The 16173-nt window shown below is 30.3% G+C and overlaps 4 protein-coding genes across 4 annotated transcripts; 2 read left to right on the plus strand and 2 right to left on the minus strand.

Moving 5' to 3' along the window:
* The first annotated feature begins 200 nt into the window (after nt 1-200).
* LOC116771006 (uncharacterized) lies at nt 201-2011 on the plus strand. Its single transcript, XM_032662705.2, has 6 exons — nt 201-455; nt 593-772; nt 1019-1150; nt 1231-1413; nt 1480-1622; nt 1703-2011. Exons 1-6 carry the CDS (start codon nt 285-287, stop codon nt 1971-1973), a joined length of 1080 nt encoding a protein of 359 aa, XP_032518596.1. The 5' UTR covers nt 201-284; the 3' UTR covers nt 1974-2011.
* Nucleotides 2012-2513: 502 nt separating this feature from the next.
* Nucleotides 2514-6201, minus strand: LOC116771005 (uncharacterized). The gene is made up of 15 exons (XM_032662704.2): nt 5838-6201; nt 5623-5733; nt 5275-5405; nt 4695-4962; nt 4585-4614; nt 4238-4501; nt 4142-4165; nt 4011-4046; nt 3884-3937; nt 3713-3751; nt 3568-3606; nt 3285-3482; nt 3083-3142; nt 2900-3004; nt 2514-2564 (listed from the first exon to the last, which is right to left on the minus strand). The coding sequence occupies exons 1-14, from the start codon at nt 6036-6038 to the stop codon at nt 2951-2953; spliced, it is 1509 nt and encodes a 502-aa protein (XP_032518595.1). The 5' UTR covers nt 6039-6201; the 3' UTR covers nt 2514-2564; nt 2900-2950.
* Nucleotides 6202-7793: 1592 nt separating this feature from the next.
* On the plus strand, nt 7794-11619 carry LOC116770899 (CLIP domain-containing serine protease B4-like). The gene is made up of 9 exons (XM_032662538.2): nt 7794-8001; nt 8918-8973; nt 9049-9140; nt 9613-9800; nt 9948-10056; nt 10232-10413; nt 10625-10725; nt 10964-11146; nt 11455-11619. Exons 1-9 carry the CDS (start codon nt 7935-7937, stop codon nt 11563-11565), a joined length of 1089 nt encoding a protein of 362 aa, XP_032518429.2. The 5' UTR covers nt 7794-7934; the 3' UTR covers nt 11566-11619.
* On the minus strand, nt 11262-15540 carry LOC116770532 (gamma-interferon-inducible lysosomal thiol reductase-like). Its single transcript, XM_032662042.2, has 5 exons — nt 15270-15540; nt 12735-12866; nt 12227-12400; nt 11988-12128; nt 11262-11827 (listed from the first exon to the last, which is right to left on the minus strand). The coding sequence occupies exons 1-5, from the start codon at nt 15339-15341 to the stop codon at nt 11678-11680; spliced, it is 669 nt and encodes a 222-aa protein (XP_032517933.2). The 5' UTR covers nt 15342-15540; the 3' UTR covers nt 11262-11677.
* Between the last annotated feature and the right edge of the window lie 633 nt (nt 15541-16173).

Genomic DNA, 16173 nt, shown 5'->3' on the forward strand with positions numbered 1-16173 from the left:
TAACACTTGTATTGATTTTTTATTTTCCTATGATATAAAGTAAATAATAAGACTAACGGTTAGAAAGATATCAAATAGTATATTTTTTTAAGACCGTGTTGTTTTTCACGATGCTCATCGCAGTGGCTCTCTACCTCCATAGTTGTCTTAAGCTCAATGCACTCCGAATATTGTATAACAATATACACGTATTACGATAACTGTCATGTCAACGTCAAAGCATATTATTTAAATTATTTTGACAATTTATTTTGTATCAATTTTTACTCGAAAATACAATAACAATGTCTCAAGGTTGTAAACCCCTCGTCCTCAACGAACTCTTGATTCAAAATGTTAATACGTGGGGCAACGTGCAGTACAATATACCGTTACGGCATTCCAATACCGAAACAAGAACCGGCACCAATATTGCTCATCGACATATACCTGCAATACCTCACAGCTTGGATTGTGTACGTGAATACTGCTATCAACTCCTGATTATTGAATGAAAAAATCCGTAAAAATAATCTTTATTTAAACTGTTAATAAAGAAATATTGCTGATATAATTTATAGCATTATCTCGCTTTAGTATCAGTTTCTTACAGAAAATAGATGACCCTCTGCCAGAGAGAGTTACCGGACGTGATATGGTGGTTGAAAAAGAGTCGTACAAAACAACCACAGGTGAATATTGTGTGAAGCCCAATCCTAACAAAGCAATGGAACGTTCTGACTGCGCTATTAATTGCCGAAGAGTTATTTTTATGACTGGGGTAGAAAAACGGGTAAATACATCAGTGTAATCTAACTGGATCACAGCTATTACTTAATATTTATTCCACAATTTACCATTTAATAAATTCCCGTACAGCAAACTAATATTGTTGAAATTAAACTAACCCAAATATTTTCCGGTGTCTGAAAAAAATTCTTTAGTGACAAATAAGAAATATGCATAGAATTTCTTAATGCATATATAAAAATTGCGAATATTTTTTTGGATAAATAACAAGTTTTCTTTATCACAACAGTTACAAAGCAAAAATATAGTTCAACCCACCATGATATCTGAGATGAAGGACAATTTCAGAGGACTTACAAAAACTCCTACAGCGCCACAAGAAATTATCGTTAAACCACCTGATACAGAGTATATCTTTGACGTATGTTCAAGTTTAAATAAGACGAATTATTGGCTTATACACGACTTATTACCAGTTGCACTTTAATTATTATAACACAGGTGGTGGCATCAGGAAGAAATGAAGCTCCAGTAATTCCGAATAGCGCCGGTGGATTTCGTAGACTACTCGATCCTTACGTATCCACGAATAAAGCTTACCACAAACCCTTTACCGTCGAAGATCAATATGGAATCGGAGCTAAAGACCACATTACTCTATATTCCGAGTTTAATTTACCTAAGGTATAGCATTCACGATGTGATCTGAAATTTCAAATACTAAAATTAATTTAATTATAAAATGTATAGGTCAAGGGTTTTGGTCCAAGATATAAAGAAATATGGATGCCATTAACTGGAAAGGTGCATAGATCAATATATGATAGAATACATGTCAAAAAGGAATATAAAGAAGTTTCTGCTTGCCACAATCCCGTCAATAATATAAAAGGGTAATTTTTTTCAATTAACACAGTAACAATTGTCGTTTTTATGGCTCTAAGAAGCATATTTCCATGTAATGTAATTACAGGGTTTTTGAATCAGAAATGAAGAAGAAATACAGAAACCCATACGCTTCATCGTCTCTAGCGTCATGGGATCATGGTGAATCGTTTGACTTGGCTCCTTTCCCACCAAACATTTGGCAAACCAATATAGCGCCGTTTATGTACTGCAGCGACTATTGTCATATTGCCCAAGGCACTCCTCCCTACACTGTGATTGACCAGTTGAAACACAACCAGAAACCCCACAAGAAATGTGTTCAGAGATTCGTCGTATCGAAGGATAACTCTTTATAAAATAATAAAATATAAATAAAACAAACTCATAAGTAATTATCGACTTTTATTTCTTAATACTTGAATTTACAGATGCATTCTCATTATTCTCTTGTTTGTATCTTCGTCACGGCTTTACCTGCGGACCAACCAAAGAATTAATGATTTAAAAGAAATTTACAAATTTAAATTTATTACCTGAATTACCTTTAAAATATTATTTAAGGAAAAAAATACTTCGGGCTCATAGGCATTAATGTGATGCGGGGTTATTGATAAAATGTATACGTCTATTCCTTCTTTAAGCAGTTTTCACATTTAATGTTGTTTGTCTGTAACATATGGAGTCGATTCTTAATATGACGGTTAATAACCAGAGTTTAATTATGTCTTTTTGTCCAGAATTACCTCGTTTGGTCTATGAACAAAACATTTTGAGCATTTTGGAGAGTGGCACTCGCATTTAAATGTTTTATTTTTTCTCTATAAACAAATTTTATCATTAAACATCACTTGTATTGTAACACACATTATATTTATATATATTTTTAATGGAATTACCTCTTTCGTCTTTCTCCCTTTAAATATATTCTCCAATGAAACAGCTCCTACCTGTAAAAAATAGTAAATTTATTTCTGTAAGGAGGGGCGTAGGTAGCATTGCTTGCATTCGGGGATGTTTATAAAGATGTCATCCAAAAATTAAGCGATATAAAAATATAAGTTCGACTTTTTATCAATGTTATTGGGTATCACATAAAAGTAATTTAAGTGCATTATGCTTCAGTAGAGAAAAAAAGTTTAGTTTAGTTTATTTTAGTTTAGTTATTTAAGTAGTATCAAATTTTAATTTCTTTTCTTAATCTGGTTTTAGTCATTTTAGCTCGCAAGTAAGTTTAAGGTAATATCTGTATATATAATGATACTTTTTCTTAGAAGAAAAATACCTGTAAACACGAACAAGAACCATGGCATTGCGAACATTTAACCATGGCGATCTATTTTTTCGAACCAAATCTGTTTTCTATAGCTTCTTTCATGGCTGGATTATTCTAGGATATAAACAAACATTAAAATTATATTTAATATACAATGGGATGAATTCAATGCATTTTCATATATAAACGTACTCCTGGACATGTTGCATTCGGGCATTTTGCGTTTTCAGATCCATCTGTACATTTCCCAGACTGTAAAATAAGTAAAAGAAAAATAAGGACAAACATTAAGCAAGACTAACATTTCTGGTGGGAAGTTTAGGAATCTTAAACAGGTCAAATACTATAATGAATAAGATTATCTTAAAATTTTGTGAAATGTATCAAATAATACCGGTGGACAGGTTTCCTCTATGGGTTTACAGGTCTTCCTTCTTCGAGGTCCTCTGCAAGGTGGGTTGTGAAAGCATTGAGTCGGATTGTTACACGGAGCCCCGGCACGAGACGGCCAATAACAGGGCATCAGGTAAGGAAAGCATGATGAAGGTGGCACACATTGAGGTATATGAGTGCAATAACGGGCGACCATTGGCTGTATGGAAAAATGTTAATGTCATTAAATATAGTCTTCATTATAAGTCCATAACAAGTACTAGTGTATAAAAATAATTCTTTACTATTTGGAGAATACAACTAGATCTTGGCGTAAGTTCACACTGAAACAAATATTTCTCGGTTATTATTGTTAATTTCTTAGGTCATCACTCTATTTTATACTTCGTACTTATGTACTTTCGTTTTGGATCACAGTATACTACTTACAGGTGAAGGCTCAAATGTTGGCTTCTTTTTATAAGTAATCTGCAACATGATTTTATCATGAAAAAATAGTTTGGAATTTATACATAAAAATTAATACAGATGTAATACAGTAAAACATTTGTAAAAGTTGTTTCAATACTTATACTTTTGGTATTTTTGCTTGAATTATACCTTCATTCCATAACAGGTGGAACAGTCTACTCTACACTTAGATGGTTGACATGTCTACAACATAATAAATTATTAAAAATGTTGGTTTAATTAAATACTAAGAAAAATTATAAAATATTTATTAAACCTGGCAGCAACATTTGTCTTTTGGGCATTGATAGCACTGAAAAAATAAATAAATAGATTGATTGCATTGGTGCTAATATTTATGTTTTGGTCATTTAAATTGTAAAGTAATAATAATGTATTTATTTTTACCGTCCCTATACATGGTTGATCTTCCTAAAACAAATATGGTTATTAAAAATATTGTTTATATAGTAAAGATATTTTAAATATTATTCAATAACATACACAAGTAAGTTTGCAAATCGGTTTGCACTTTGGTCTGCAAATTGGTCGGCAAATTGGTCTACAAATTGGTCTACAAATTGGTTTGCAAATTGGTTTGCAAACTGGTCTGCAAACCGGTTTGCAAACGGGTTTGCAAATTGGTCTGCAAACGGGTTTGCAAATTGGTCTGCAAACGGGTTTGCAAATTGGTCTGCAAGTCGGTCTACAAGTTGGTCTGCAAATAGCGCAGCACGGATCAAAACAGCAACTTCGGCAACCCCCACACTAAAAAAAATATATTACGCTTATGTAAATTTAACGATAATGAAAAGAAAGGTTTGAAGATTAACAATATTAAGCGATCTTACTTTTAAAGATGAAGGTAGATCAGTATTACTCTACAAGAAAAAGAATACATGAATTAATATACTATGGGTAAGATTAAATATTATAATCTCTATATAAAATGATAGAATACTCTATATCTGCAGCATTTCTTTCCACAACAAATCTGAATTATTGCCGTTTGCGGGAATACAGGTTTATCGTCTTCTTTGCGATTTTTTTTAGATATTTTCTTTCCCACAATAGCTATATTTGATAAACCAAACATATTGTGTTCTCGGTCTAATTTGAGAATAGTCGAAAGACATTTTTCTCCAAAACTCATTTGTTGACCTATAACATCATCCGATTCTCTGCTGTCCAGGGAGCTGCTTGAATAGAATGGCGATATTGATGGTGAACTGAAACAGAATAGTATTATAGAAGAACATAGTAAACGAGAAAAATATGGACTAATATCAGTATTTTCTAGAATTTAGAGTTGGATATTTCGTTTACTACATCATACCGCACGTTTTTAAGTTCCATTTAAGCGAGAACGTCGTCTTCTTTTGCCTACACTAGCGCCGGTTATGGCGTTTACATTTCTGGAAGGACATCGTGTGTATTCAAATCGACAATTGCCGCTATTAATACTTATACCAGGCTTCAAAACTACCATAAGTAATACTAATACGATAAATATATACTACTACTCTTAAATGTACGAAAACCTAGAATCCATTGATCCTTCTCGACCCTCGCTCAGCCACTTCATCTTTGTCAATTTTAACTGCTTTGGATTAGGAAAATCTCTGCATTCTTCATCATCTGATGGATCGCTGTCCTCATCAAATCTATTCAACTGTAAAAAACGGCGAGCAATGTAAGTTAAATAAAAAATTTGTAATTCTGTGAGATATGCGAAACATTTAAATGATTAAAATATGATTATTAACGGGCTATAGAATGTTAATTGGATTCGTTAAAAGAATTATTAACAATTATACACAGTTATATCTCAATTCTTTGTTGTTTTGTTCAATTATTATTATACTTTTAGTATTGTAATTAGATGTTACCTTGGGAGATGCATTATATTTGTTTCCTTGATGATATTCGTTGCGATGGGACTCTACAAGCTCGTGTAACGCTTTTGATCTCTCTACTTTTATGGAAGCATTTTTTTCATCCTGAAAAATGTGTTACAACAGCTTATATAAAAATATTAGCACATACAAAAGTTATTGATGCATATCTAAAAGAAAAAAATATATAAAATCTCCGTTATACGTACATCTTCATCGTCCGCTTCAATAGTACGGATTGATTGTGGGTCTTGTCCGTGGTCCATTGAGTTCATCCCATTATCGTTTTTGCTAAAAGATGGATTTACTTCATTGATCAGGCACACGTATGTGAAGTAGACATTTTGATCTGATGCGCTGTTCGTCAATTTCATATCAGATATGTTGTGGTATCCATCAGTATGAAACATTCCTGTTAGATTTAATGAGATATTAAAATTTTATTTATTTTCGTAAAGCCATGACTTTATTGTAGATAATAATTTTAGGTTGAAGATTTTAAAGAGAATCAAAGAAATTTGTAGCCATGCTCATTCATTGTGAAAGCTTCAATTTTAATTTATTTGATTTTCTTCTTTATAATTTACATAAACAAAAAGAAGTTTGTCTAAAAAGTATTTATTTCGCCTAACTTTTTGCTTGTTGATAAAGTTTTTATACTAATAGTAAATTAACAAAAAGTTTACATGGATTTTTTTTGGCAATTTAGAAAATTCTATAACATCGTTTTTATAATACAAAACAGTTAGCTTATTATGTTCAAGTGAGAGTGTAATTATAATGACATTTTGTCGGATTAGGAAGTGCTTAGTGACACACTATGAATGACCATCACAATTTAATTGCATGATTTTGAACTATGCTGATGTTTTGTGGATTTCAATATATATGCATACAACTATTAGAATTAATCAAAATTTTAATATTACAGTAGAAAATATTAAAAGTGTAAATGGATTTTTAATAGTTAGAAATTTATTTAAGCATCTTAGATTGGGTATCTGTAGTTCAGTCTAATAATATAATTAATCTTTTAGTATCAACTACAGATAAAAAATCAATGTATTAAAATACATTTTAAAGGAATGCGAAAGTAATAAGACCGTTTTAAATAGTTTTTATTATCGTATAACCGTCCAGTCACCCAGTGTGAATGACATTTGGTAGTGTAAAAACAGCTTTAACAAAGGAAACAAGATAAAAAAAACTGATTTTCCCTCAAGATTAGCGGCCACGGTTCGATCGTTGTGTTGTATTCATTTTTTTTTTTATGAATCTATAGTTTGAATGTGAATTAAAACGTATTATCAAATTAATAGGACTCGTTGCTACAAAAAACCTAACGAAACTTCTCAACTACATCATTAATAGGAAATAATTGTTTTGAGTATCATCACGACGAAATAACATAATTCTTATGATGTAATAATTTTAAAATAATTATAATTCTTAATTTTTTAATGTTTTGGTTTCATGTATTTACCATATTTTTGAAGAAAAAAGAAATATTTCTCATGATTGTTTCTCTGTATGTATTTTATATTTAATTTAGTATATGTGAATAAAATAAAAACGTAAATTTATTTCTATTAAGTTTGTTATTCATTTATTACAAATTTTTATATTAACGTAATTATTTTTTTCTATTATTAGGTTTCGTTTTAATTAAGTTTTGTACCTGATGTTACTAATACCAGCCGATATGTCTAACACATCTGAAGTAAGCGTGTGTAGCGGTGAATCACAGATTCAGGAGTAGAGAATTATATGTAACGAGTATCTTATTAGAATGTCACAATAAATACCTTAAGTTGTAATAATTTATTTCACTGATATGCAATTGTGTATTCAGTTACTGACATAAATATCTTTACTGATATAATTTCTTATTTGTCGATTATTAATTTTTAATATGTTAATAGTTAATAAATTTTATAAGCGTAAAAATCAATTACACAAATATGATAATGCATGGTGTCAAACGTATACGAAACATATACAGTTAACAAACATAACAAATTTAAGATAAACATAGTACAAACATTAAATTAAATTTGTAAAATTACTAAGAAAAAACAATATTAAAGTAATATGAGTCTGAGTCGAATAAAAATGTTTATTATCTCTGAGTCACGTCGGTCGAAACGGAGGTTTTGTTGCGTGTCATTTCGCTATCATGGTGCCGTGGCATAACAAACATCTCGTTTTATATATACATGTTTACACACAATTTAATTTATAATTATATGTAAAAATATTTAGATATCAAATATATTAACAGTGAAATTGTGATAACATAATACAAAATGTTTAAACTGTATGCGTGTTTATGTTTAAGTATTTTAAAATTAACAGTTAACGCACAGTTTGGGAGTAAGTACATTACATAATTTTTTTTTATGAAATAACCTTTTGAAATGTCCTATTTGAATAAATTTATTTTTTATTAAATGTAAATTAACAATGCGCACTAAGAATTTTTTAGTAGCTCGTGTTATTATTTGAAATGGTATTTTATGTATGTATCTAATGTTACATATAATTTGATCAAGTAGCAACTCGCGTATAACTTTGATGACACCATACTGCATTTAATTCAGGGCCGATTATTATAGATGATTGTGTATGCATGCGTGATTTGTAGTACCATTAAAAATATGCTATTTACGCTCGTTTCATCTCCCCGTTTCTATCTAATAGGAGGTCGGAGTTTTCGCAAATTTAAAGAAAATAATTTTAATAAAAGATTTAAATTATTGTTTAGTTATAAATATGTATACAACATGAATAAATTGATTTTATTATGTTTACAAAGATACACTTCATTAATTCATACACTTGCTCAAAAAAGTAACAAAACATTACCAATATATATCTATGTTTAAAATTTTTTCTTTGTTTTAGCAATCGTATTTTAAGATTATTCCTATAAAATTCGTTTTGAATATATATGATTATAAATAAAATAATTATATAAGTGTAGTTTTTGTTTAAATCGGTTATAAATTGGTCTAGACGTTAATATATATTTTATTCAAAGGTCATTCGTTTATAATACCTGTACAAAAAAAAAATCTGTCTGCTTTTTATGATATCCCACGGTAACTATGACCGTAAAACCGACAAAGTTTTTATCGTGAAACATATATTATTATATGATTTAATATATCAGTATAATATGCGTTATTTTTTTTAGATTATGTTACGTTTAATTCATACGATTTTTGGAAATTGCACATTTTTTCAATGTCATTGGGTATATTTAAAAAATATTTTGCCCTGTTTTCAGCCGTATCCATAAGTGTCAATATGGATCCAAGAGCAGATATTGATATGAGTACTCACGTAAGATATGAATGAAGTTGAGATTTATTTAATTTCTATGTATTTTACGATATTTAAGTATAATTTCTTTTTCAGAATCGCTGTCCAGTTAATATGTCGTGTGTCCCAATAAGTTCGTGTCCATTGTTAGAAGATCTATTAGATTTCTCGTGTTTTTCATCCGATCGGTAAATATATATTTTTTTATTCAACTTATTCAACACAACATTTCTCCGAAATTCTCAACATACATTTTGAGCATATACATTAAGGCTTTTCGGCGTGAAAACATGCTAACATTGGTAAGTGTACATAACTGAATTCTTATTTCTTATTTGCTTTATTAAAAAAAAACTGTTCCTATCAAAACTCAATCACGAAATAGATTTTAATCAATATAAATTAATTTAGCACATTTCAGTTATTTTGTATCAAGTACAAGTATGAAGGCAGTAGGAATGATTTGACAAATTAATTGTAAGACTGACACTAATGTTATAATAATATAAGTCTTGTGATTATGATCTTAAAATTAAAGCTATGTTGTCAGATATTGGTATTATTATTATACATGAAGAAAATATATAATGAAAAGATTCAACCTGTTACTTTTGGAATATCGAGTACCCTATAAATGTATCTGTAAAAAACATATAACAGGTATTTCCATCGTCTGAACTCGTTAACATGTGGCAATGTTAACAATGAAGACTATGTGTGCTGCCCGTCGTGCGAGTGCGGGCGAGTTTACGCACCAGGAACTGAATCCTGCGGGAAGAGCATGGTCCAAGGGATTGATTACAGCGGCATTGGAGCTCATCCCTGGGTTGCCAGAATAGGATTCGCAAGTTTGTATATAAATGAAAATACTTTTTAGTTAAATCGTATGGAGTTATAAGACAAATTATTAATTTTAACTACATCTATTATGATGTAAATTTAGATTGGCATCAGATCATTATGTTAATTATTCGTTGCTTTAAAAATATTTGTAGATAAAGACACGGGCAACGTTAGATTTGCTTGCAGTGGCTCCATTATTGCGAAGCGGGTTATTTTGACAGCGGCGCATTGTGCTTTGGCGAAACCTGAAGGATACAAATTGTGAGAACCATTTTATATAGCATGTACTTTATTTTAGGCATTTTAAATACTGGTTACTTAAACTTTTCAAGGCACTTAATATTCACATATAAATTTAATTGTGATTATCATTTTATGTGTAAAATGCTTTCAAGTAGTTAAGCATTTTAATTAAATAATCATTTCACTTGCTAAGGTCTACGATAGTAGTCGGTGAGTGGGACATCAGTAGTAGTCCGGATTGCAGCGATTATTTCTGTGCTCCTGCCACACAAGCCATCAAAGTGGAGAGCGTGTCTGTGCATCCAGGATACGAACAGAAGATATTCAGACATGACATAGCGATGATTATATTAAAGGATGAGATAAAATTTTCTGGTATATTAAAATTATAATAATTTAAATAGAAAAAATGCCAAATATGTTTATAATGACAGCTCAATTATAAAAAAAATTGTTAATTCTAACACCTTTATTAAATTCAAAGAATTGTTACGGACGCTTCCTCAATTTTTCAACAGCTACATACGTCCTTGTGTAAGGTCGTTCATATTATATCATCAGATAGCAGTGTTTCTCTTTATTACAGTGACAGCTGCTCCGATCTGTTTGAATGATAAGCCGGAAGTGGTGATCAACGAACGCGCTTCGCTTGTCGGATGGGGAAAACTGTCCGGACAAAACAACTTGGTACTGGATACTGTTTTAATGGGATATTATTTTCTAGGAAAAAATCAAGCCATTGTATTGGACTATTCAAAATTATCGGTTATGCTAGGTTGTAAAAAACTAAAGCGACAGCCATTTAACAAGTTCTGATTGAACTACGGACAATTTTATTTCAATTTCTAACAACGAGTACAACATTCCATTAACCTCATTATTTGTATCGATGAATTTGTGCCCTCATAATATCTTAAAACAACAGATTGGTCGCCAACAACAGTTAGAAGTACCGTTGGTGTCGCTGGAGATTTGTGAGAAGGTTTTTGGTGAATCCGTGCCTATTCATGAAGGGCAGCTTTGTGCGGGCGGCGAAGAGGGCAAGGACGCATGTTCGGGCTTTGGAGGAGCTCCTTTGATTCTTAATAGAGACGGCCAATTTGTACAGGTAGTTGAAATATAATCTCAGGAGTATATATAAATAAAGAACTATACAGATATATGAGATGTCGCAAATGCCAACACGAATGAAATTTCTTGAATATTATTTTTTGTAAGAAAGGGGAACTTTCAAGGAAGAGGTTGAAAGTCGCAAGTCTCTCCAAAATACAGTAATTGTTAAAGAAGACATTCAGGGCCATAGTTAATGTCATTTAATTGTAAACATTGAATAGCTTATTAAATTCTTTATTTGTATTACGTTTATAAACGGATGTTTCTATATAATTTTTTTTGTTCTTATCTTCATATTTTTAGATTGGTATTGTATCCTTCGGGTCGGACAACTGTGGCAGTGAAGGCATCCCCAGCGTGTATACAAACATCGCACATTATTATAGGTGGATTGTTGACAACTTGCCTTCTTGAGTATTAAGTTTATGCCATTTTATTTATAATAAATGATACTTGTATATTTGATTATTCATTGATTTTGGGATTAAGAATAGAAAATGTTGTTATATATTATAAGAATTTTCTTTTATGTCATCAGTGGATATTTTGTTGACATGAGATTGCGTAGTGCCATGTAATTATAGTACTGAGAACAGGGCTGGACTCCTTTTAAGAGGGAGCATAACGTGCCGATGAGGTCTACCTGAGCATCGTCTTGAAACTGTTGGTCATATACCTGGAACAAATATATATCGCATGCTTTTATCTATACAATGTAATTCTATATTAACACCTTGCTATCCTATTTTACTTTCAAATTTTATAGAATTATAAGTACAACTATAACAGATAAAATTTCATTTTAATTACTAACAAATTAAACAAGTATAACTTACTCCATTGATTGTCACAGTCGGTATAAATTTGTGGTTGACTAGACTTGTGAGGTATTCAGATTCTAACTGTAAAGACGTTCCTTTGCCATGGAATATACATTCGTCGATCAAGTTAGTGGGCAGATTCGCTTTTTCAACGCACTGAAAAATATTTAATATCAATTATTTTTTAAATAATGTTCGTTTTGACATGTTATAATGATAGCGATATTAATTTTGTAATTTAACTGTATACCAACATCGTATCTTCCTTGGGATGCAGAGCGAGTCTTTATTTCGCAAGCGACGTATGTCAATTTGTCTTTGTCGGGTTGTTCGTTCATATAATGCAAGCTACAGTCCTGCACTATATTCCCAAGGCATTCTGAAGGCCCGTGTTGACATTGGAAGCCGCCATCGCCAAAGTTTATACTCTGAAATTTATGTACTGTCGTTTACTTTGGAATCTTCACTCATAAAAACGTATTACAATTAACACTTCATTTATATATTTATATGTTCATATTTACATTAAATTATTTAGTGAAAATAGCTACTTATACTTATTTCAGTCATAGGACAATTTTAAATTTATCCAGAGGAAAATTACCCCATAATATATAAAGTATATATATTTTTTAATATATTAAATGGATACATACCAGCATAGTAAAGCTCTGTTATAATTTAGAAACTAGCAAATGTTATGTAAATTTTATCTGCTCTGTGGACTGACCCATTAGTATTAATAAAAAATTGCCAAATTACCTTTGCTTTCCCAAATGGCACAAACTTGATCGTCATGTGGTCGTGGAGCAACTGGAATGCTGGTTGCAGCTGATTGAGAATAAATGCTTTACTGTCTGGACAGTTACTCTCATAATAGACGCTTAAGAGCAACTAAAAAAAAGACGGTGTTAGGTTTATTACAATAATGTTATATAAAAAATGGTGTTTATAGTCTTATATTAATATGTAAACAAGGATATCTATCCTAAAGAAACAAGTTGACATAACCTTCAAATTTTTTGGACGATGTAACCAAATAAATTAAAACAAAAAAATTGTGAGCTCATATTTGTCAAGCTTATAAGGTTTTGTGAATTATTCTTTATAATGTTTTATATTTTTGCTATATTAAAGATTAATTAAAAAATAAACATAGTTTTCTGTGTATTTAAAAGATCGAAGAAACCATAATAGTGTTGCTAATATTTTAAGGAGGAATAATTTGTGTGTATGTGTACGTTTCAAATGAATAAACATTCAGTCTGAGTTACATATTCTATAGTTAATGCTAATGAAAATTAGGGATCTTTACTAAAACTCAAGAGACGTATCGCGTAAGCCAAGCTGGAAAAAAGTGTCGTAAAATATCCTTTGTCACATCGCTGCGAAAACTTTTTATGATAGAGCAAAAGTATGATTTACAAGAATTCTTAGTACAAATAAATATTGTGACACTGCATTAAAATATATAAAAATAAAACAACAAAAATATATAAATAAAAATCTCATGTCCATCCCTAGTAATAAGGAAAGGAGGAGAATGGGGATAACAAATTTGAAATGATTACATATTTTTTTGTTATTATTTATTTACAGGGGCAATGTTTTATATACATTTAAATTTTGGAAACCGTATTATTAGAGCGCTTTCGCAAATCGTAAAACCATTTGACTAAATGATAAATATTTAAATAAATAAACCGGTTGGTAACAATTGCTTCTAAATATCACACATGCTGTGTGTTGACGCTCAATGCTCATGGGACAACTTTTACTGCCCTACTTAACAGCCGGCCTCGCCTGTAGGAGTATGATATGTATTTGTTTATAATAACCCGTTATTTTTTTGCCGATTTAGCATTATTTTTAATATATCTATAATGTTCTATATTATAATGAAGTTATATCTTGAATTATGTATGATTGGCATGAAGGCTCTTTAAAAAAAATAATTCTAACGCTTCTTTTAACGAACTGTAACTTATCACAAATATATTAAGTCCATTAAAATATAATGCATATTGTATAATTTTATCGTAGAAGTGTAAATAATTCTGTTAGCGAAGGAAATTAATATATTATTTCGAATACGCTTCTGATGTGGTTCTCATAGTTATATTTAATAAAACTTAATGATCTACCAATAACTGTCATTCATAGTTATTATTAGGTGTTTTTGATTTTAATATTCTACCTTCAATATAAAGGTTTCTACCTTCAATATAAACTGTTTCGGCTATTAGATACATCAACCTTGCAAATAATAATTGTCAATACGTTTTTTATTATACCTAAATATAAATCTTGATATTACGCTCTAAAAGTCACAGGAAAAACATACGGTAGGTTTTATTGACGAATTACTACTTAATGACCTTGAACAAATTTGCATTTTCTTTTTATAAACAGGTGAATCCTTCCCACATAGGCTGAACTTGTCATTTCCCAAGCAAAATAGACTCTCTAGATGTCCTCTAACTCGCTTTTATAATCAGAAGCAAACTAACCCACGCCATTTCTCTGTCCTTCCTGACCCCTAAAGTTATGGATTACAATTGTCAAACTAACATGGTTTGAGAGATCTTTACTTGTTCTTCTATAGAGATACGTAGAAGGTCTTGTATTGTTTTTGCACCGAGTATAGGCTGTTCAGACGCTGCTTGTAATAGATTTGTGCTTATTGGTTTTCAGTTTCTGAAACACTCTATAGCGTATAGTCCTAATGGGATATGGAATTCTTGAGTACCTACTCATATTTCACCGCCTATTTATATATATTACATTCTCATAGAACAAGGTAATATCACAGCCGCCAAAAAATCCATTGGCTTTATCAGTTCGCGGGGTTGGGAGATCTCATCTTAATGAAATCTTAAGATCTGCGTTCTTTAGGCAACTTAACTAAGCTCTTAAAACATTCCTCGTCGATTCAAAATTTGGGTGACCTACGGGACGAGGTCTACGTGTCATTACTTTTATCTATTACCGATTTGCATTAAAAAAACTACAAGGAAACTAGTTTCATGCATATCACAGTTTTGTGCATTTTCTTATTTTCTAATAGTATATCTGTTTTGTTAAATTTTAATTCTATAGATTAATAATCTTAATGCTATAGGTTAATATAATGACACATAGACAAAAGTAAGGTCAAACAAAAAAGTCAAGTTGAGACATATATGTTTAAAAATAGCCCTGTTATATTCACAGTTGTTTTAATATACGCTAAAGAAGCTGGTATCGTACATATATGCTAGAGAATATATCTCCATATAATATAAAACAATCACTTACTTTTTGAGAACCAGAGCTAACACAACGATCGATTACAACGAAAAGCAATAAAAATAATAATTTTAATAACATTTTAGGCTTGTCACAACACAATTCATGTAACAAATGCCGTACACGATAACGTTTAAACGATTTTAAAATGTATTTAATATTTTGTATTTAGACACGTGTGAACGGTTCAATAATTGCACTACTTATACGACCTGGCAACTTTTTACATATATTTCAAATGTAAAACCAAGGTACGCATCTGCTATCATTTTTTTTTAGATTTTGACCGAGAGAGTTGATAAGGAGAATCAATAAGTTCGTCGTATTTTTTTAGACTAAAAGTTAACTCTATCAAGACTGTTAATATTATAGTTGTTATCAACTAATAATTCATGAAGTCATTAATAAAAAGGTTGTAATCAACTATTATAATCGCTTTATTCAACTGTAATGAGGCCATATGTGACCTCATTATTTTTCACTTCTAACGAAGCCACTTTTTTTAAATAGTTTTATTCAAAATATTTATTGATATAAAAACAAGTCAGTTGCAAGTTATCTTTATTTTGTACTACATTTGATATTTTTAATTTCTTTATCACAGTTAATGAGAAGTCCTATGGAAATTATATCTGTTTTTTTATATAAAAATTTTTTTTTTATAAAAAAAAAACACCTTACAAAATGACATTTTTTGAATTTTTTAATTGTATAAATAGATAAAATAGTAAAAATATATTTTTTGTTTCCCTGCCTTATTAAAGTGTTATAAAAATGTTTAAAAAAGTTTTTGCATTCTTATTTATGTAGTGATTCTTTAAATTCGAAATCTATGCTAATAAAGCCATTACGAAAAAAATAAATGAGATAGAGTGGTTAATTTGTTCTTTTATTTTTCTTATCATCATTTAAT

This window comes from Danaus plexippus, chromosome 7, assembly GCF_018135715.1.
Source record: "Danaus plexippus chromosome 7, MEX_DaPlex, whole genome shotgun sequence".
NCBI classification, from domain to species: domain Eukaryota; kingdom Metazoa; phylum Arthropoda; class Insecta; order Lepidoptera; family Nymphalidae; genus Danaus; species Danaus plexippus.

What these genes read in the sequence shown, in the direction of transcription:
- LOC116770899 (XM_032662538.2), top strand. Translation starts at nt 7,935, where the DNA reads ATGTTTAAACTGTATGCGTGTTTATGTTTAAGTATTTTAAAATTAACA. An exon ending in AAACCTGAAGGATACAAATT is followed by an intron (nt 10,057 to 10,231) that starts GTGAGAACCATT and finishes TCACTTGCTAAG; the next exon opens with GTCTACGATAGTAGTCGGTG. An exon ending in TGTCCGGACAAAACAACTTG is followed by an intron (nt 10,726 to 10,963) that starts GTACTGGATACT and finishes TTAAAACAACAG; the next exon opens with ATTGGTCGCCAACAACAGTT.
- LOC116771006 (XM_032662705.2), top strand. Translation starts at nt 285, where the DNA reads ATGTCTCAAGGTTGTAAACCCCTCGTCCTCAACGAACTCTTGATTCAA. An exon ending in TACCTCACAGCTTGGATTGT is followed by an intron (nt 456 to 592) that starts GTACGTGAATAC and finishes AGTTTCTTACAG; the next exon opens with AAAATAGATGACCCTCTGCC. An exon ending in ATACAGAGTATATCTTTGAC is followed by an intron (nt 1,151 to 1,230) that starts GTATGTTCAAGT and finishes ATTATAACACAG; the next exon opens with GTGGTGGCATCAGGAAGAAA.
- LOC116770532 (XM_032662042.2), bottom strand. Translation starts at nt 15,341, where the DNA reads ATGTTATTAAAATTATTATTTTTATTGCTTTTCGTTGTAATCGATCGT. An exon ending in TTAGCTCTGGTTCTCAAAAA is followed by an intron (nt 12,867 to 15,269) that starts GTAAGTGATTGT and finishes TCTTTTTTTTAG; the next exon opens with TTGCTCTTAAGCGTCTATTA. An exon ending in CGACTGTGACAATCAATGGA is followed by an intron (nt 11,828 to 11,987) that starts GTAAGTTATACT and finishes TATTTGTTCCAG; the next exon opens with GTATATGACCAACAGTTTCA.
- LOC116771005 (XM_032662704.2), bottom strand. Translation starts at nt 6,038, where the DNA reads ATGTTTCATACTGATGGATACCACAACATATCTGATATGAAATTGACG. An exon ending in GAAGGATCAATGGATTCTAG is followed by an intron (nt 4,963 to 5,274) that starts GTTTTCGTACAT and finishes ATTCTGTTTCAG; the next exon opens with TTCACCATCAATATCGCCAT. An exon ending in AGAAATGCTGCAGATATAGA is followed by an intron (nt 4,615 to 4,694) that starts GTATTCTATCAT and finishes TTTTTCTTGTAG; the next exon opens with AGTAATACTGATCTACCTTC.